The sequence below is a fragment of the Haplochromis burtoni genome, unplaced genomic scaffold, assembly GCF_018398535.1.
Source record: "Haplochromis burtoni strain Fernald_Lab_line unplaced genomic scaffold, NCSU_Asbu1 Contig_49, whole genome shotgun sequence".
Lineage (NCBI taxonomy): Eukaryota > Metazoa > Chordata > Actinopteri > Cichliformes > Cichlidae > Haplochromis > Haplochromis burtoni.
The window spans coordinates 1,299,226-1,320,409 of record NW_024582410.1 but is presented as its reverse complement, the minus strand read 5'-3'; the positions used below and the strand labels follow the sequence as shown (position 1 = coordinate 1,320,409).

General features: G+C 39.4%; 2 protein-coding genes across 2 annotated transcripts in view; one reads left to right on the top strand and one right to left on the bottom strand.

Annotated features, from left to right (window-relative positions):
- Positions 1-739: 739 nt before the first annotated feature.
- Positions 740-7,910, bottom strand: cd36 (CD36 molecule (thrombospondin receptor)). The gene is made up of 12 exons (XM_005923547.3): positions 7,590-7,910; positions 7,041-7,201; positions 6,763-6,907; positions 3,700-3,855; positions 3,525-3,616; positions 3,304-3,353; positions 3,124-3,193; positions 2,707-2,894; positions 2,475-2,593; positions 2,304-2,377; positions 1,418-1,472; positions 740-1,322 (listed from the first exon to the last, which is right to left on the bottom strand). The coding sequence occupies exons 1-12, from the start codon at positions 7,710-7,712 to the stop codon at positions 1,149-1,151; spliced, it is 1,407 nt and encodes a 468-aa protein (XP_005923609.1). The 5' UTR covers positions 7,713-7,910; the 3' UTR covers positions 740-1,148.
- A 4,908-nt stretch (positions 7,911-12,818) lies between these two features.
- The window catches only part of gnai1 (guanine nucleotide binding protein (G protein), alpha inhibiting activity polypeptide 1), a 15,112-nt gene continuing 6,746 nt past the window's right edge, over positions 12,819-21,184 (top strand). Inside the window, exons 1-2 of the mRNA XM_005923550.3 lie at positions 12,819-13,284; positions 19,457-19,499. Of these exons, the coding sequence (XP_005923612.1) occupies positions 13,167-13,284; positions 19,457-19,499 (161 nt within the window). The 5' untranslated portion in view covers positions 12,819-13,166. The remainder of the gene's footprint in view (positions 13,285-19,456; positions 19,500-21,184) is intronic.

Genomic DNA, 21,184 nt, shown 5'->3' with positions numbered 1-21,184 from the left:
GATTCACTATGCAATAGTATACCTGGATAGAAAAACACAATAAAATGCCAACAGTCATGGATTAGCAAGAAAACTTTCAAGTAGGACTCCATGCTTTCTTTTTCAAAAGTTTCCACTCCTGTACCAGTTTGAAGGCTTTGTCTGAGTGGACAAAAATGCAAGTGGATATAAGAGTAGATCCAAGAGTGATGTAAGCGTAGCAAAAGCACTAACAGCACTGTACTTCACAAACAGACAACATTAAAAGTTGCCAAATATTTAGATCATACCTGGACATGGAAACTTAAGAGGATTCAGACTTTCAAACAGGCCTTGTACACCAAATCTCAAATATAAGTGCAAAGAGACTTGCCTTTTTTTAATCTCAATAAAACGCTTTACAGTATAAGTGACAAGCAAGATTTGTGTGGAACAGCAGACTCAAAGACACCCATAGGACCCTGCAGAGGGTCATTTAAAACTACTAAAGAGTGGCAGAAATACTGTTTTCCTACCAAGCAATCACAAGTTCCAATCACAAGTTCCATTCACAACCAGAGTATAGTGATCCCACCAGCTTTATTTTATCACTCTGTCTGATTTATAGGCCACTCAAGGTAAAGCAAGTGATGCAGAGATTTGTTTTAGCCATGGGGGCCATGCAAGCTGTATCCTGACCAAAAGGGATATACGGCAGATCTGCTTTCATATCCTGGTAATTATAAAGAACAATGCAGGAATAGGGTATTGGATAACAGTCTCTCTTTTCCAGTATTTATTTATTTTAAATACACTAGTTCAGCAAAGCATACATTCACATAATATTTAAATTCATGTACATTTCTTTCATATGATGGCAAACTATTCCACGTCTCTCTTCTCAGAGGTCTGATGCATTACCTGACAGTTAAGAGTAGTTTCCATGTGCTCTCCCTCTAGAAATCCCTGATACAGTTAATATTACAGTGTTTGCAATTAAAATTATACTTGGCAAATGAGTTCTTTACAGCTTTACAAAATCACAGTATCCCTCCCAGTTATCACAGGAGGTATAATAATTCAAAATAACGCAAAAATTTCCAAAAAAGTGCGAGTCTATATCAAAACGTTTGATGTAGCAGCTTCAATGCACTGTGCTCACACAACAAACAGTAAAATGAATGATTCATTCATCCAAGGTTTGCTTTGCTTTTCCTCCTCACACAGAAGAAGGCAATTAAACACACACAAAAGATGATCACACCTGCAATCAGCAAGACTTGCTGTACTATCTCCAACATATCAATGCGGGAGAGAAGTTCCCTCTTAAACATGTCAGCAGTTTTATCATCCAGCGTTGCCGTCTGGTTACACAAAGGACACAGAATATGAAAAAACGACTTATTAAAAAAAAAAGTGAGCAAACAGGCTTGGCACATATTTTTTTACTTTTACGTACCTCATTCATCCAAGCAAGAGGTAATAACGTGTGATCTTTCACTTTGTTAAGCACCCTGCAGGACAAAGAGTTAATTAATTCATATTCACTGCTCGTAAAATGTATTTCTTCAGCTAGTTTTAAAGATTAGGAAATTTACTTAGTCACTTTCTTATATAAATATAAGACTATAAATAGCTCTTTCATGTAATTTCTCTAAAGCTACAGTTAGCCATAGTTAGCTTATGGCAAGAGATGCATTGAGACAGATAAAAAGCACCTAAATAACTATATTCAATTATTGCTTGGTTGAAACAGTAGTAAAATGCCTCTAACTGTCTAAAAACATTTAATTTTGCTATTTTTGTAACACCATATGTCAAATTAACTTCAAGATGGTTAATGCTATGTATTAGCAAACTGATGTTGTTAGCTACGGCACGTGTAAAGAAAATAGCCAATAGTTTTCTAAATTATTCGCATTCCAGTGCAAGACAAGCTATCCAAATGCTTGAGCTTAACTTAAATAATAGCCTAACACTTGCCAGGATCCCACAGTTATCCCATTTTTCCTTAGCCCAAGTTATTTTCTCCTGATTCAGTAGCTCTATTTTTTTTTTTTTTTTTTGTTTAGTTAGACTGCTTAGTCCTGGGTTCTTTACACTGTTGGTAACTCAAGCCACCACACTGTAGCCTTTTGGACATTTTTCATAATTCTTTAACTGGCATACAAGATTGCAAAAAGGCACCTTCATACTGAAAAAAGTCATGTAAGAGTTACAAATTGCTTTGGAAGAGCATAATTGTGTTCTGTCTGTCTGCATCCTTCCACGGAATATTTGTTGAATCTACACAAACAGCAAATTTTCACCTCTTAATTCCTTTAAAAAGGTGAACGATAACTTACGTAATGTCTTTTGCTGGTCCATACATCATATTGACTTGAATTCTCTTGGCAAAATTAAGGGTAAAACCAGTAATCTAGTGGAAATATACAATAAATAAAAGTTAGCATCTACAAACTCCTGTTGTTCCTAAAATGTAAAAAAACATAAAATAAAATAACATTGGGTCATACAGGTTCCACATCCAGGAAAGTTTTATGGTGCTCTTCATCTGGGTGTAGGCCCAACACAACCTCCCGTAGATATTCACTGCCTTGAAGGAAGTGGGGCAAAGAGATGAAGATTGGTCTACCTGTTAAGATGACAAACAGAGAATTAAAAGCTGCTGGGCAGACTGATAAATCCTTATAACTTTAGGATGCATGAATTTCCAATTGAATCATGATATGCTGTATGCTGACTGACCGTCTGAACAGGAACTCATGTCCAGCGCTCCAGCCAAGGTGCAGTTTTTGGTGGTTTCATAATTTCTGCAGAAACATTTATTGTCTGGGTTGTCCACAGGAGAGGCTAGAGTGGATGGTAGGAGGCTGTAGCGGTAGACCTCAATACCTTTAAGATTCATAGTTGCCTCATAGCTAGCTGACACAGACCTGAAGACAAACAGATAAGAAGTCAATTCAGGTTCATCTTTGGCTCCACATAGCAACTTTATTCACACAGGAATATATAACAAAGCTCTGACCCCTAGTGGTTACTGATAGGATAAAGTCCAAAGGTTACAGTAAAGCTCCAACACTTGCCTTTCCAGGAAATACCAAGAGATCTTGATATCAGGCACGATCAAATTAAATTTTACCTACAAATGAAATTATTTATCACCTGCAGATGTCTGATGAGAAGAAATAGAGGGGTACATCCTTATCCACAAACGGAGCAAAGGAAGAACCATCTAAGGAAAAAAATCAGGGAAAAATCTGTTCATAAGGGTAATTCATCTGCATCAGGAGCTGTAGAAATACGTTACATGTACATGAACACATGTTACTTTATCCTACGTACCTGTCCCGTTGATCATGTCACAATATGTATCATTCCAAAAGCTTAATTTCCTGTGGGACAAGATTGAATTTGTCAGAAACACTGACAATTGACAATTGGATTTAACAACAAAAATAAATAAATGATTGTAGTTAAAATGTAACATCTAATTATCCATTAAACTAATTTTGATCAAAGTTACAGACTTCAAATGCGGTGTTTTTAGTCATAATTGTACTCACGTCTCTCCTCGCCATCTGTCAATTACAGACACTTTTGAAATGTCATCCTTTCCAGTGAAGACATTGTAGGGGCCATCAGTGGTACCATTATACTGTGGAAAACATATTTCATTCAAATTTGTTAAATAATTGATTTTTATGCTGCATTTGGCATTTGGTACAAGTGTTTACTTACAGGTGAAAATAGGCCGATGGTGTCTTTCAATATTGGGTCATAGTAACCCCACAGCAGCTCCTTAACTGTACGGTGTTGGAATAGGGAAGAATTTGTGCTATTTATGACCATGTCTAGCAAGATATGTGATGCTGGAGGAAGCAATGAATAGGCCCCCTGAAAGAAAATCCAAAACACAAACCCTTACATTTGGAAAATGCTATCATCAATGAAGGTATCACAAAAAAAAAAAGCAATATGGTTCCGTATGTATTATGTACATATATTAAATGTGCAAACAAGAGCAGCTGTTGTCTCAGGATATAAGGCAGAAAATAATCCTCTTTTATGAGAGTGATTCTTCTTAATTACTTGCAAGCACTACAAGCAAACTCACACTCATTGTTAAAGCTTTATCAAAGTTTTGAGAGAACACTCATAAACTGCTCATAAAGAAAAATTGCCATTGACTTGCCACTTGTCTGTATGTTCCACCCTCAAACACAGTAAGAGGTGTGTGTGTGTGTGTGTGTGTGTGTGTGTGTGTGTGTGTGTGTGTGTGTGTGTGTTAAAGTATAAAGTATAAAGGTGAATATCAAACTGAGTTTAGACAATAAATTAAGATGAGCTTAAGCAGCATTATAAAGTAAAGTGGATCAAATCTCCCAACACAGCGTGACAGACTGATAAAGTCATACAGAGAACAATTAGTTAAAGATAGTGATGATAAAGGTGATACTAGATAACACTGAGGTGTCTATAATTTTTCATAAAAGAGAATTCTTGAGAACTTTTTTTTTACGCCTCTATAAAAGGAAGTACCACTAAAGCTATTCTAAGCATTTCAAAACGTTTTCTTAGAGTGTGAGTGAATATGCAAACATGTTGTATATTTTGCAAACTTCCAGGGCAACGTGGCAGTTAAGCCGCCTATTCATTTAAAGCGTTTAAGTTGTCAGAGTAAGTTGTTGGAGCTGTCAGAGATATTAGCTTCCCATATTAGCATTTTTGGCTATACCATATACTATCTGCTGGTAAACATCTTACTAACCAACCCAAGTATATTGGGTTATATATGTATAATGTTAAAATTAAGATTAGTGTAGATTTGCTATTTTAGTGCAGCTAAATGCATTTCAAATTCAGGTCAACTTCTTTGCTAATCAAAGCCCCATTCATCTAGCAAGTAATATTCTATTTTTCATCCATTCTCTTCCATTTATCCAAGAGGCAAGGAACACCTTAGAGAGGTTGCCAACCTATCACGGGGCTAACAGAGAGACAACAACCACCATGCTAACCACTGCACCACCATGCTGCCCTCAATATTCAGTTACCAATTTGTGCACTTGTTCCAGACCTGGAGGTCAGCACCCTGTTCCAGCAGGTGTGTTTAATGAACTCTCAGTCTAACCCTTAACTCTGAGTTGATTAACTCTGATTTAGGAAACTCAGCTTTTTGGGTTCCAGAATAGCTAGTTAGTTAATTTCAGCACAGTCTGAACAGTCTCTATTTTTGTCCTGTGGACTGAAGAATGTAAATGTGGATCTGTACAGCAGGGGGAAAAGAGGAATTGTAACTTTCAGCATCATCAACTCAGTCATTTCTAACCCAACTTAAATTTCCCCTAAGAGATTAAAGGCTTAAATCCTGTCAAATTTTACCTTCCAGTTTTAAATGTAATGAATAGGCTGTAAACGGAAAGAGCATAAAGACCTGTTGGTGACCATATGAAACCACCCATTGTGAGGGAAAAATGTGTATTCCCTGACTGGTTGGCAGATGGTTGCTAGTGGTTGCTGGCATTTGCTGTGAAACTAAAGATCTCGTCAAACAGGCCTACAGATCAGTCAGTGATCCCGTAGTAACAGCTGTTCTCTAGATCCCCTTTTCCATTAGTACCTACTCGGATCACTCGCCACAGTTTTCAGAGTTTTCAATTTGATCATAGTACCTGGGATAAGGTACTAAAATGAGTACAGGTGATTTCTAGAGGTTGGTGAGAGTCGTACGCATGAAATTGATCCCAAATATCTATACGGTACTGGACCAAAAATCACCCAGAAACTGGTTTGGTCCTAGGAAAAGTGAAGGTGAATGGGTGCAGTGGTCACCTGTAATTTTCATGGAAGACACTGACTTGGCTGCAAACATTCCCAAACTACTCAGAATGACACAAAGAACCACCAGTCAGGAAATATACATTTTCCCCCAGCGATTCAAGGTTTCCAGTGGCGGTCGCTGACAATCTATGTAACCGAAGCCTTTCTTAACTACTAATTTCATTTTTCATACATCTGTCGTACATTTTAAAAGGTTGCTCAGCATTACTTATTGACTATATGTGTTAACATTTTCAACTTAAAATGCTAACAGACCATGTGTAGCCTAGACTCAATAACTCCCTTTAAACTACAGTGTGTCCCGTTTTATTATTTTAAAGTTATTAGTATATTGCAGGGATTATTAGAGTAATGTACAGTAAATGTTTCAGTCTAGTGTATAGCTGATGTGCTGTCCATAAAGTCACTGTGGTAACAAAACCCTGTCTAAATATAACAAGTAACCACCTAACATCTAACTGATTAGGTTTACAGCAGACCAGAGTTTAAGATCTCACTCTGGAATAGAAAGCTCAGGATTTCCATTATGTCAACGTTAACAAGCTCAGAGTTTGCAATAAATCCGCTTCCTTGAACAGGCCCCAGGTTCCTCAGTGGTATCACAAAAAAAAATATTAAATTAATTAATTACTTAGTTCATGAAATAGAAACAGAAAATACACAATTTCTGCAATACATTGATGAGCCCTTTCTTTTATCCTTGCTTTCATTCGTGATTTAAATGAACCATCCTGGAAGGTAGAGTGTAACCCTTCTTTCGTTATAAACAAAATGATACGGAGGGTCATAAGACAAAAATGGTTTGGAATCTAAAATTAATGTTTGAAAAGCAAGCCAGCACAGCTTGCCTTGGCATGTGCTCGTACTGGCATTAGAAAAGGGGGGAAAAAGGGTACAGAAACTGTTAAAAGCAGAGCTGACACAAGTTGGGAATCACTATGCACAGCCCCTGACACTTACGGCCACTGCCAGGTTGAGTGAGGTGACTGTGTCTTCCTCTGGTCCCACTGACATGGATGGTTCGAAGATGGCACCCAAGGGCAGCACGAAGGAGGCAGTATTATTGGGGTTGAATGTGACGTTCGCTTTGGGAAGATATCTTGTCCTTAATGAGGAGAGGGTCATGAATGCATGTGGTGTGCCATGAGATAAATGTGATAAAGGACTAAAACAATATCACTATACCGAATGACTTTGAAATTAAAATGATATGCAGGAGGAAAACAAATGCAACTTACTTATATGTGTACGGTCCTTTTTCCTGTACCTCTGGAAATGCACCTTCCTGCACGACCTGCTGTGGGTTTTTCACGTCAAAGAACCAGAACTGCCTGTAAATTGCGATCTCTGAAGCTGCCCAGTTGTCATAAGCTGTCGTTCCAGGCTCAATGACAGCTTCCTAAAACCCCACAGACACACACACACACACACAATCTATTTTTAACATGCCTCAAGACTGCCAGCAGGCCAGCAGCTCCCCTGATACATGAAAAAGGAGGATGCTCTGTTATTTTAAAAGATCGTTCAGATTTAGACCGTCTCTACAATGTCTAAAAAGAAATCACACATGCTTTTGACAGACGAAAACAAGACGGCACGCCTGGCTTTCTGCACGGCTTCTTGTTTAGTGCTTGGAGCAGCTTTCCACAACATACGCCTCTTCCCTCTCATTTCACCTGATTCACCTTGATCTCCACATACACACACACACACACACACACATACACACACTCACACTCTCTATCACTCCCTATCCTGATTCCAAGGGTGAAACATGAGCACCATACCTTCTTGACTGTCCTCTCAATGATCATGTCCCCCACTGGGATAAGGATGCCTCCCAGGATGGCTATCACCGCCCCAAACACAGATCCGGCTAAAAGCCCGCACTTAATGCTAAAGCAGCCCATGGTGGTGTGTGTTGCCTTCCTTCCAACCGTACGTCCGTCTGGCTGCCTGGCTGCTTGTTCTCCTTCTGTCTCTGTGTTTGTGGTGTGTGCTAGTATGTGCAGCTTGCCCGTGTATCAGGAACAGCAGCAGCAGCACAGGCAGGCGGTACTATCAGAGGAGTTGACAGAACAGCAAAGGCCAGGTAAAGGCACACACATATCTTGCAGGTGCCAGATAAATTAAGTTATATAATGACAAGACAGGATTATGGTTCAGCTGATAGGAGTTTTAACCTAGTATGAGTAAGCACTTTCTGGCAAGGTGATAACAGTTTGGCTGAGGAGAAAGGTTGAAACAGGACATGGGGTGCGAGTATAACGTGAGCAGGTTGTTATTGTACATGATTTTGTTAGATTTTAGTTTATTCTTATTGCAAATTTTATAATAAAACCACTGACAAAGATGTATAAGAGTATATAATAGCAGTCCTTTCTTATTCTGATCCATATTTTATCCATATGTATATCTAGTCTGTTTTACTACTTCTACTCATTTACAGTCCTGGGGAAGACCACACAAGCTCAAAAAGAAGAAACACATAAATCATTAAGAATATTCCCATTATCACAGTGCATTTATAATGCCTTATCTGTATTTGTGTCTGTGTGGCTGGAAATGAATTGCACGTTATCTCGCAAAGATATTTCCCCCCATGCTTCATGAGTCTATGTTGAAATTATTTTTTATTGTCATTATTTGTTTTGAGCTTGCTCAGCAGCAATATAATATTGATTACAATCATGCAAGGATGGAGAAATCATTTAAAGGTTGTTGTCATCTTTTGTGTTTCTTTAATTACATAGTCTGGCATGGTGAACAGCACTAAAATCGTTCACACTTGTTTTAGTTAATAGATTGTCATCCTGGGACCTTTTTCGGTCCCTTTGCGTGTTCGTATGAACGCCATTCCCACTGTGTTGGGTGTAGCATAGCGAAACTTGCCACCGGGTTTCGTTTTTGTAAAAAATTCAAAATTTCAGTCTGATTTTCTTACAGCAGCCTAACACGGCTTAGCAGCAAAAATACTCACACTGCACACCCTAGGGACCGTTTTGGGCCCATTGAAACCCATTATAAACGCTATTTTTCACTGCAGAATTATGACCTTTAATATCTGGATTACGGCTTAGGTTTCGCTTTTGCTTTGGACAAGAGGCCTTGGAATTGTAATTTTTTATATTTTCCACCTGGTGGCGCCCTTGCTCCACATGTGACGCCTGCTGGAACATACACACCTTCTCCAGCGGCCTGCTCGAAATACATACCCGGAAAAGGCAGACTAATTTCCCGCGTGCAGCAGCAGCTTGGCCCGGTGCTCGCTCCGGATCATTTTCTGCCCTTAGGATCGTTTGATGGCGCGAAAAATTTTTTTAAACAACAGGAAATGACGTATTTGTTTTCACGTGGTAGCGGAAGTGTGTGCTGCAGAAACGAGAACCGTACCATACGCTCCGACGCTGAGCGAAACACACCCCGCGGCAGAGGCACCCCTGCCCGGGGAGCAGGAGCAGCAGCGCCCCCTGGGGACATTTTCGGCTTCTGCAAAAAAAATTAAAAACGGATCGAAATTAATGTTGGTGGCAATCTTTTGTCCATCTAAAGGCCTAATTATAATAACAATAAAATATTACTTCAAATGTTTTTTTTGGAAAATATTTTATGTTTTATGTTTTATGTTTTTGGGGCAAAAAAAGCAGTGCGCTCATGTGACGAAACCGGGATATAAAGGGTTAAAATCCGCGAAATATAATTAAAACTTTACATGGCTAGTTCAGGGAGAAGTAGGTCTAAAAGACTGACCAATTTAAAGTGGAAAAAAAATGAATATAAATTTTTTACAGTGCACTTTTTCTGGCGTGGTCGATAATGTGCATTTTATGAAATGCGCTCCTGGAAAAAAAATAAAAGGCGATCGAAATGACTGTTGGTGCCAATCTTTAGTCCATCTAAAGGCCTAATTATAATAACAATTGAATATTACCTCAAATGTTTTTTTTGGAAAATATTCAAGTTTTTTGTTTTTTGGGGCAAAAAAAGCAGTGCGCTCATGTGACGAAACCGGGATATAAAGGGTTAAAATCCGCGAAATGTAATTAAAACTTGACATGAATATTTCAAGGAGATGTAGGTCTAAAAGATTGGCTAATTTAAAGTGGAATAAAATATTAATATATAAATTTTTTATAGCACTTTTTCGGGCGGGACCGAAAACGGTCCCCAGGGTGTTCAGCGTTGGTTTTTTAAAAATATGACACAAGGGTTAATAGATGGGTCTTTCTGGCTATACAGGACTACGTGCTAAAAAAGACTGCATGCCTGGTGTGCCATTTCAATATTATAAGCGGTGAGAAAGAAAATTAGTGTGGATTTGTTTTGGCATTCATTCCTTATGGGCCTTATTCCAAACCACTGAATACTACACTTCCCATAATGCAACTGCCTTTAGACCCTCCCTGGGAAGCACACAGATTCTAAAAATGCTTTCTGCTATGAAGGTGACGCTTCAAGCCGAAACCATAACAGCCCCTATGACATCACCCTGACATGATGAGGTGTAATTTTGTCCGATTACAGAAAGCTCTTCCAGTGTAACAATAGTCATTATAGTACTGCTTTCTAAAGGGGGTATTTTACCCAATCTGACAAGCAAATTACTCCTTAGGTGTAAATCTATTGGAGTGCCTCTTTTAAACGTTCTGAATTCGTGCAGCTTGGTGCTGTGCAGAAAAATATCCACTCAGGATTTCCACCACATGCACTCTGAAGTTACGTGTTATTGCCACTAGAGGGCAGCACCACCTTTGCCTCGTTACTCGCCGCACGTTCAGCACAGTGGGCCTGCTTACACAATAATTCCATTACATATCTTTGCCAAAGGCCAGTCTCTGTCTGCTTAAACAAATACAGTTGTCAAACAGGATGAATCTCACCTGACTGACTTCACTGTTTATTGCAAGTGTGACTCCAGGATTTCACTTTGCATGGGCACACACTACACCTACAGGCTTTTTCTTTTCTTTACTTTAATGTCTTTAGTTATTTCTAATTTGAAACATGTAATTTTAATCATAAAATGTCTAAAACTAGGGGAAGAAAAAACTTACTAGCAAACTGTTTGGATGCACACAAAATTGGTCTGTATTTCTTAAAAATGTACACCTTTATAAGGGCTTTATTGATTTAAAAGCCATGTAGTGCTCCCACGGGGTTTTGAGTCTTGTGAAGAGCAGCACAACAAAACAGTAAGCAATGTTTAAAAAGAAGGGCATTAAATATATTCCGTAAGATTGGCTTACTTCATCTCTCTGAAGAGTCTAGGATGTTTTTCTGTCACCTTCTTCAATTAAACAGAAGCGACTTTCAAAACAGAATGTAACTTTTCTAGCACTATGGTACTGCTGTTATATATGTTAAATATTAATTCTGTTCTAGCTCCTTGACTTATGTTTGGTCACCTTACACCTACAAGCAAATTTGTTTGTTTGTTTGTTTGTTTTTTTAATCTGGAACAGTCAAACATTTTAGAAGTCCATCCATTTATCCATCATCTTCTTCAGGGCAGTTCAGGACTGGGTGTGTCTGTTGGGACGGGTTCCCTAGTCTCATAAGGTGACATGAGGTGGGGTACACCGGTTTTAATTAACAATGCTTTTTTTCATTTGGCTGGTTAGACACACATTACATTGACTTGTTGCACCATCCCGTGGTACAAACTGGTAATGCTTTACAGTAAATGTGTTCAAAGTTGTAGTTTCTTCATATTTTGATGATAATTTCAAGTAGTTTTGGAACATTTTCAGCTATTTTAAGCACAGAAAGTTACAGAATTTGTTAAACGAAGAGAAAAAAAATAGATACAGTGCTTATGGCTGCAAGTAAAACCCGGGAAAGTATTTTATAACTTCTTCTTTTTTTAAAAACTGAGGTATATATCTTCACTATGTCTAGTCATCATGTTTTCGAAGAATATGAATGCACCACAACCATACAGTATTTTATAGGTTACATTTTTTTTAAGTCTTTTTCTTTCAAATTCTCCCTTTAGGGGTCACAAAAGTGGATCATCTGCCTCCATCTCACCCTATCCCCAGCACCCCCTCTGTCACACCAGTCTTCTGTCCTCTTTCATTACATCCATATAACTTTGTTTTCTTGTATAAAATTATATCAGCTTTTAGTAGTACTAGTGGTAGTACTGCTTAGGGTGTACAACCTAAAATCTACTAGCAAACTGTATGCAGGACATGAGCTGCATAACCAATCTCCACATTAAACAGGACTAAAATAGAAAGGTCAGTGTTGTATATTTGCATGTACTCGTAAAAAGTCACATTTGTAAATAAAAGTTGTACAGAAAGGCAACGAAATGACATTTGCTCCGCAGGAATGTGTGCACAAAAGTGCATTGCTTACTTTGAATGCTCAGACTTTGTCTGCCAGGCTAAATTATTTAAGCCACAAACAATGGTTGTGACCGGCTGTGAATGGGTGGGGGATGGGACTGCTATGGTAAGAGGTGTAGTTCCCATGGGAGCAATACATGCTTGTTATGTAGCCTAACCAGTTGCAATAAGTCTAAGCAGATGTGGTGAAATATTGAACTAAAGTGAAACACTGCATAGTACTGTAAACATGTCATGGTTATTTAAAAAAATATATATTTTTCACATATGGTGAAATAAAAATGTTGTATACTGTTAATCAAAATAATAGTTTTAAGTTAGAAAAAAAAAATTATTTGGGCAAGCAGTTGTAAGCTATGGGTGTGCTATGGGAATGCTTTTCAATTGATCACATTTCCAGTTGACGGTGATTGCCTTCAAAATAAAAGTTTCATACGAATCGCTTGACATTTATTCTTGCTAAAAGAAAATAATAATGAAATGATTAAAAGAAAGAAAATCTTGTAAAAATATATAATGATTGATTTTCGATGCACGGAATATGTAAAAGTATAGCATAAAGCTTATTTTAAGGGATTTTGTATGCAGTTTAAAGGTGTTTCTTTTATTGTGGAAAATTAAGCCGGAAGTGTTGATTCCGTTGCTGCTTTCGGAACACAGTACAGCGCGCACCACCCGCAACTGCACACACAGTACTAAGCGCTGCAACGAATGGAGGCGAACGGGTGGGAGAGACACCAGCAAGGAATTGTTTCGCTGTCGAAATAGCTTTCCCTCGGATTTCAACCTGAGGACATTTCAGTCGGGTGAAGAAAAACTGAGTTGTTGCTGTTTTTTTTTTTTTAAGAAAAGTCGAATCGCTTTCCCTTTCCCCCTGAAGAGCTCGATTGCCAGTCATTTAAAAAAAGGGCGTGTGTACGGGGTGAAGGCAGCATTAACCAATTAATGTGGGTATATATGATATTTTAGACATTCTTTGACACCAGCTGGGTCTAAAGGACACAGTCGAGGATGGGATGCACACTGAGTACCGAGGACAAGGCTGCGGTGGAGCGCAGTAAAATGATCGACAGAAATCTGCGGGACGACGGGGAGAAGGCAGCCAGGGAGGTCAAGCTTCTGCTGCTCGGTAAGGAAGATTGGGGTGGAGGGGGGCGGTGAACGAACTTCGCTGTGTGTTCGCCCGCAGAACTGCTAGTTCAAAGGATACGGTTGGGAACACACCCTGCTGTGAAACCCACGTTAACCACCCTGGTTAATGGTCAGTGTTGGGGTTGTTAGATTACATTAGTTGTGAAGTGTTGCTGAGTTTCCGCATCGCTAGCTTACACCCCTCCTCCTTGCTAGCTACAGTTAAGCTTCCAATCTTCTCACTTGTAACACAACCTGTCCTTTTAAAAGGAAAAACGACACCAGTGTGGCCGAAATACCAGTGATATGTCATTTTGCGTTTATTTGGCTTTTTAAGGGGTTAGTTTTGTAGTTTGGTTACACATGCATGGCAGATTTTTCTTTCTTTGTTTTGCCAGCTGTTGGCGTTAATTCTTTCAGCCCGTCTCCGTGGAGAATTTATTGACTAAATCCTTTCAACAATGGCACATTTCCTCTCGTCTGGTCCGGTTCAGTGCAGTGAAAATAGGCCTTTGGCTCATTAGGGGCCCAGGCCTGAGTCAGAGTGACTGAAAACTGTTTTTTGGTTTTTTTGGTTTTTTTTTTTTTTTACTTAATTCGTTTCAGGACGTTATAGGTTAAATTCCTATTGTTTCCTATTTTATAACACTGTTTCCTTGTTCTCATCTGAAGACGTAAGCAGGCGTGTTGCAAGCAATAGGCACACAGCTTGTGCAACAAATGCAGAAAATTACAGTAATCAAGAGGCCAGAATAAAGGCTGATTCAGTTAGGAGAAGCCACATAAACATTAGCAGAACTCATTTAAACAAAGCTGTAACCGATCAACTTACAAGCGAAGTTGTATGAAGTTAGATGCTGATGTAGATATAGTGGCCTCATGCCACTTCTTTGCAGTGATCATTTTTGATTGATCTTCATTTGTGTACCCGAATCCACCTAGTATATGCTGTTGCTGTGTTAAATTGCCACTGACCTCAGAGATGTAATTTAAATGGCACAGCACACCCACTGATAACTATTACACTTCATAATTATGATTTGTTGCGTTTATTTCATGTGTTTTGTCATTTCCTAGCTCCATCTGACAACCCTGCGTGTACCATTATGTGAACGGTTTCCATTTAGTAGCTAGACGTGTGTGTAGATTGAAAGTGTTGCTGAGATGTGGGGAAGCATTGTTTTGCTTGTAAACAAAGACCACAGGTGAAAAACTTTTCCATCAACCCTTTTTAGGTGGCTCACTTTGGGAAGTGTTGATATGCACACATGTGGTATGTGGGTTAGCAGGACACAAAGTCTGAGGGAAATGCCAGTAGCAGGCAAATACCTAACAGAAGGCACACACAATTCAGAAGCAGATTTTCTACCATTACTTTTAATTTTTGAATGAAGATAACTGTGTGTGTGTGTGTGTGTGTGTGTGTGTGTGTGTGTGTGTGTGTGTGTGTGTGTAAAACTTGATGGGACACAATTGGCTTTTACTAGGGTATGGTTTTGTTTGTACAAGTCGGTGCATATTTTCCCATTACAGATCAGTTGCATTCCTTCGGTGTTTGGAGGCCAGATGGGGCTTGCTGAGTAAAAGCAAGCAAGTAAGGTCAAGTTTCTGCTATGTCGCTGTAGGGAAGAATATTAGTTTTAGTTTAGTTTTTTTTTAATTTTTTTAAACATGTATCATACACAAAAACATGTGGCACTGCTTTTGCACTTCTCAGTTTCTGATAGAATAGGTCGCGTGGCGCCACTCGTGGCTGCTTTGGCTCCATCGCCTGTCATCTGTGTTTGATCCATTCAGTGTGGTAGCCAGGTAACCCGCTCGGCCTCTTCAGGTTCCTGCCTGAAGTGACACACACACACACACACACACACACACACACACACACACACACACACACACACACACACACACACAGAGTTTGAGATGCCAGGAGAAAAGAAAAAGAGGACCTGTAAGACGAGAACAGTGCTAATGACGAGAGCATTAAAAATGAAAAAAGCTGCGGTGCGGTGAAGCACGGGGACCCGAGTCGGGCTTTTGAATTGTTTACCTTGCAGAAAAACAGTCACTGAGTAGACTTGAGGCTGGTGATTTGCAAGCCACTCATGAGTATACTTTTCTCTAAACACACCCTGTCAACAGTGTATTCAGGGATGCTGTTGTATACCTCTGGATGCACTCAAAGAACATTAAATCTTTTGTGCAGCTTGTGGTGGTGACCTCAACCCGGTGTCGAGATATTTGTATACAACAGGTGGCCACAGCGCTGTCCTAAATGTTAATTACAGGCTCATGGTCTCTCCCTGTCAGCAGCAAAGAATAATTGCCTTGACGTAAAAAAGCAAAACTCAATTTGCATGAAAAAAAATGATTTGAATCTTTGTAGGGCGTCAAGTCCAAACCAGCTGGCAGGCTCAGGTGTCTCTCGCAGAGTGAGGAAATGTGGTCTTTTCTGAGAAACATATTTTTCATTTAGCTCTAGTCTTAATATGGCTCTCATTTTATTTCCATCATCTCCAGGACCCAATTATCCTACTATTCATATCTACATGCTAAAATAGATTACAATCTCCTCAGCCTAATTACTCGTTCTATAGCTGTCGCGCAACTGTGGGAAGATTTTATTAATAAACCTCGGGCTTTTTCTGACTCATGTCATCGGTCTCTCTTTCATTTTTTTCCCCCCGTATTTTTGTTCTTTTACTAATTATAAAACCAGTTTTGCAAGATGGCTTGAAGATGGCCCCCATCTCACAGTAAACAGAGATGACAAAGTAGTTAAATAACTCTTTTATTGCTGTAAGCACATTAGACATCGAATGGGTCAGTCTGTGCCAGCGTGCGTGTGGTAAGCAATCTTTTAGTTGTCGATTTTTCTTTTTTGGCAGATCGATCTCTGTGATTTAGCGTGGTCGTTTCCCGCGGCGGGTAGCACCTCTCCGAGGCTCCTGGAATCCTTCACGAGTGACTCATACTTAAATCCCCGAAAGGGGGAGAAGGAGGGGAGGGGGGTGGAAAAGAGGAATTGGATAGTGAGTGAGAGGAACATTAAATCATAAAGAGAAAATGACTATAGGAGACTGGGAGAATGTAAAAGAGGAAGAAGCATGCGTGCAGCTGAATAAGAGTGGGAAAACTAAAAGAGGGAAGGGTTCCGTGGTGTTGGGCTCCTGCTGCTAATGTGGCATCACTAATGTGTTTAGCACATTGTGCCAAACTTCATAAGCTCTCCTTGAGCCCCTGAACTGCTTAAACCCCATGACCCACACAAATTTATCTTCATGCCATCGATCCGAGCCCAAAGCCAGCACGAATGAAGAGAATTTTTACTTCACTTTTAACTGCAATTTTGGTTTGCATGTATCGCATTACTCATTCTCCACAACATTCATCAGCAACATATGGTTAATCTATAAATGAGACAGCCCGGCCACGGCAGCCGTTTTAATCACATTCTTCTAAAATGTCCCTCCCTGTCTCCCTACTTGAGGAAAGGACCAACTAGGGTCCAGGAGGGAAGATGTGTTTGCGGTCAGTAGATAGAAACGGCTCTGTTCTCAGTGGAAGAAGTAGAGAGGGGGGAAAGAAAACCACAATTTTCACTGCAAGGGTTTGCTCGAATTTTCCTAAAATAGTTTGAACCACTAGAAACAGAAACCAGCTGCTCCAGTGGTTCTGACTCTAGCTGTTTTAGGGTGGGTGTATCAAAGCTGTGGGCGTGTAACGTGACTCTGCATGAAGAGCGATAGGTCAGGCCCGTGGTTCTAAAGTAACCCTTAAAGGTCTGTGTGTGTGAGTGAAGGAGAGAGCGAGTCGGTTCGACTTTCTCTCTATGTTCCTCAAATAGTGAGACTTTGACGAAAGCCACACCCTGATTATGTCGCTGTTGAGACACCAGGGTCAATTCACTTGTATAAGCACGTGGCTTATGTTTCATAGATGTCTTTTTTAAACTTTCTTTGGTGTAATAATAAAGAAAGTTCTTCTCGTGATTTGCACTGAATTTAAGCAACAGTTCGCTCAAGAGTCACTGATAATTTGTCGTCTTGAATATGAAGAAATCCCTCTAAAAGGGTACCGAAATATGGTCATTCTTAATCCCGAATGATCAGTAATTGCTGATTTTAATTAACTGATTCTTCTCAGCTCTGAACTATTTCATGCTTAGTGCAACCTTTCTGTAGGAAAGTACTCCCAGCGACATTGTCAAAATGGGTCTTGGGCAGGCCGAGGGGTGCAACTGTGCCAGCTCACCAGCAAGCCATGCCCAGGCAACAGCGGTTGCACCGTCTGTGCGCAAGTCCTGCAGGGCTTCACACAGCCGAGTGTTTTGGCCTCGGAGCACGGGGAGCTGCCACTGCACCGTCAACCCCCCCAGGGGCGCTCCAGCACCCGAGTGGTGACACGTAATTAAAATAATGTGTCCTCAGGTGAATTTCGTCCAATTATACTGAAGGTGAAGTGCCAGTGCTCTGCCAGCATGCAGCTGTTACTGAAGGAAAGTTCGCAGGAATGCAGTCACAAGCTGTGTATACTGCAGTAAAAAAAAAAAAAAATTATATTATATATATATAATATATTATTATATTAATTAATATTATATATAATATATATATATATATATATATATTAGTATATATATATATATAGTATATAATATATTATATATTATTATATATATATTTATATATATATTATATATATATTATTATATTTTATTATATATATATAAAGTATAATATATATTATATATATTTATTAATATATATAATATATTTATATATTATTAGATTATATATATAATATTATATTATATATAGTATAGAATATATTAATTTTTTTTTTTTTTTAATTAATATTTATTTTGTTTTCAAGTTTTTATAAATAATGCTTTCTTACTGCATAAGGCAGGCTGGACAAGAAGTGGCACTAAAAAATGCAATATGTCCCTTTTTTCTTCTTCTTCTGCTTCTTCTTCTTCGTTTTGTTTTTGCAATCACAAGGAAAGTGGAACTAGATTAGCTGGGTGATTTATTATGCAAGAGCACACCATGTTGTCCCTGCTGACTCCATCACGAGGTAAAAGATAGTGGTAGATTTCATGATATGATTCCACTTCCTCTTATTCTGTTTCTAGGGATGACAGAGAGGAGCTGTGGGTGTTTACTTGGGGGATTGGCCACGCTTTAGTGGTTAGGAACACCTTCCCTACTGGCAGAGGAGTGTTACGTCAACAAGAAGTGGCCAATTGCTTCACTATATATATGTAATATGAGGACATTGATTGTGCATTAGCAGTTCTGATGTAGTTTATGGTAATACCCATTAGAGCACGCAAGTCTAATGAATGTGGTTTGTAAAGATATCGCATATGGGCTTTTATCGGTGAAAGAGAAATATCAGTAAAAGGGCGCACCCACTGGACTGGTGTGGTAGAGGAAAGGGAGCAGAAGGATGTGTTATAGGTAGTGGACTTGCAGTCAAAACCCACATGTGACCCACACAGAGCCACATGGTCTCTTCAGGTGACTGTGGCCCAGAATTAACGAGAGGAGTCATCATGACACTGTGAGGTTTTCGAGATCCACAAAAGCCATGCCGACGGTTGCATTCTCTTCATGAGCACCCGCTACTCCACCACTAGTATTGTCTCATCAATCAAGGAAACTGACGTCAATCTGATTAGTGGTCAGCGCCTAGTGTCTTGCCATCCTGAAAAGGCACCTCGCTGCTGCTGTCAATAATTCCTTATCATTAGTTATGCGCCCACGGCTTTCATACCAAGTGAACAAAATGCTGATAGAAATCCCAGGCGAGCATTCAGCTTACAGAGCAACAGATTCAGTCCCATTTTTGGGGATTTAAGAATCAGGGTATTAGAGGCTGTAACTGCCCGGAGCTGAGAGAGAATCTTTAACCTAAACGCTAAAGTCATGCACAGACCTCAAAGCGCACTCATACAATCACAGTGTTGTTTAGGAGTTGTCCTTTGGTTGACGTGATCGTGTATCAGATTGCGTTTTCACGGTTTCCCGTCATGCTGTTTGGTCGCACTGAATCCTCGTGTAAAGGCATAGACTTTCGTGGGCTGGTTAATATAAAGGTTGGTTTCAGATATATTCAAGTAAAGTCCACTTTTGTATTTATTTATTTATGTTTGTCTTTTCCAGGTGCTGGCGAATCAGGGAAAAGCACAATTGTCAAGCAGATGAAGTGAGTACATTTCTCTCCTGTACTGAACGAGCAAAATGAACTCCATCCTCGCTTCTATTTTTTCTTCTTCCATTGGCTTCTCTGATGAGATGCACAACTGACACCACACTAGATTACACACTGGAAGAGTATTCATTTTCCTCAGCTAAACAGTGTCAAACACCCATCATAGTCTCTATGGGTGGTAATACGCCCTGCAAGTTGCAGTACAAACAGGTGTCATGCATAATGGTCATGGAAACAACACAGCAGCATACATCAGTGCGTGCGAGCGATTGTCCTGCATATGAAATACATTTTTGATAAATGTTTATGGCTGCATCATCAATCACCAGCCATCCACATCTCAGAAGCACAATATATTTGTACAGTTTTTTTGGGTTGTTTTTTTTTTTTTTTTTAACAGCACCTGTCCTACTGTAATATTACTTTATTTGTTATTGACAAGCAAGAGATCATCATTCAGTCCCCAGACAGATTTAAACAGTGATTTAAGGAAAGTGTTTACATTATGTTTAGTGTAGTGTTAATAGAGCTGAATTGTGTGTTTGTAGCTGGTCTAAAGAAATTCAGTTAAAAGACAAAATGAATAATTACATCATCTGATAAGTAAAGCTGGAACAGTTCAAATAACTGGCTGAAGGCTCTTTAGTCATTTGATTAGTTAAATTAAAGCCTTCTAGGAGCAAGTCTTGCCACTGAAGCATTCTTTGTAATGCAACCAGGCAGTTATTTTGAAGCCAGCGTCAGTTTCAGTCAGTCCCAATGTGATCGGCGTCTCTGTCTCCCCCGACCTGCACTCTTTAACAAAGATCATGCTAACGATACAGTCAGAATATAATATCTACACTATAATGAGTAGATGTGACCAACATCACGCAGTTAAGGATGTTATGAACCTTTTCTGTGCTTGGACGTCAATGCTGTAATACCATTGGTTTGTATTTTTCATGGTTCAGCAACCACCATTCTTCTCTGGGTTTTGTTCGAGGTTCAGCTCCAATTTGTGAGGGTTTGGTGGGTTAATCTGCAAAACCAAAAAAATGACGATTATCATTTTTAACGATTTTCTATTATTTTATAGACAAAATGATGATAATAATAAAATGATATTTAAGAAAATAAAAGGCAGATTAATCTTTCTGCTTGTGGCTTACATCTGCAGTGCCATGTTTTTAAGCACTTCAAAAACAGACCAAAACACTGGAGCCACATGATTCCAGTGGGTGACGTGTTTCAGTGAAAATGGGCACTTTAAGTTAACCACCATTAAAAGAGCTCCCATCTTCAGGAGCAAAAGATGGACTCAGGGCTGAAAGCCAGCGATGGTGTAAGGAAGATGGAATTTGCCGAAAGACTGACTGACGCATTGTTGGTTTGGGGCTTTTAGGTGGCTTTGCAGACTGCCAGAAGTATGGCATAAAGCCTTTCCTTCTGAGCAGCAAAACCAAAGCTCTATTCAGAATTTTTGTGCGAAATAAACTGAAAGAACTTCAAGATATTATTTTTACGTAGCATGAATTCAGCTGATGCTTTTGTCTAGTAACCAACACTGAGTGCAACTATAAGAGGGTGAGTAAAAGCTTCTTTTCCCTGGATAATAATTCCTGCAGCCAGAAATGAGGAGCAAAGAGTTCAGGGCCACTGTGGCCAGGCAGTATTTGTGCAGATGGGGATTTTTTTTT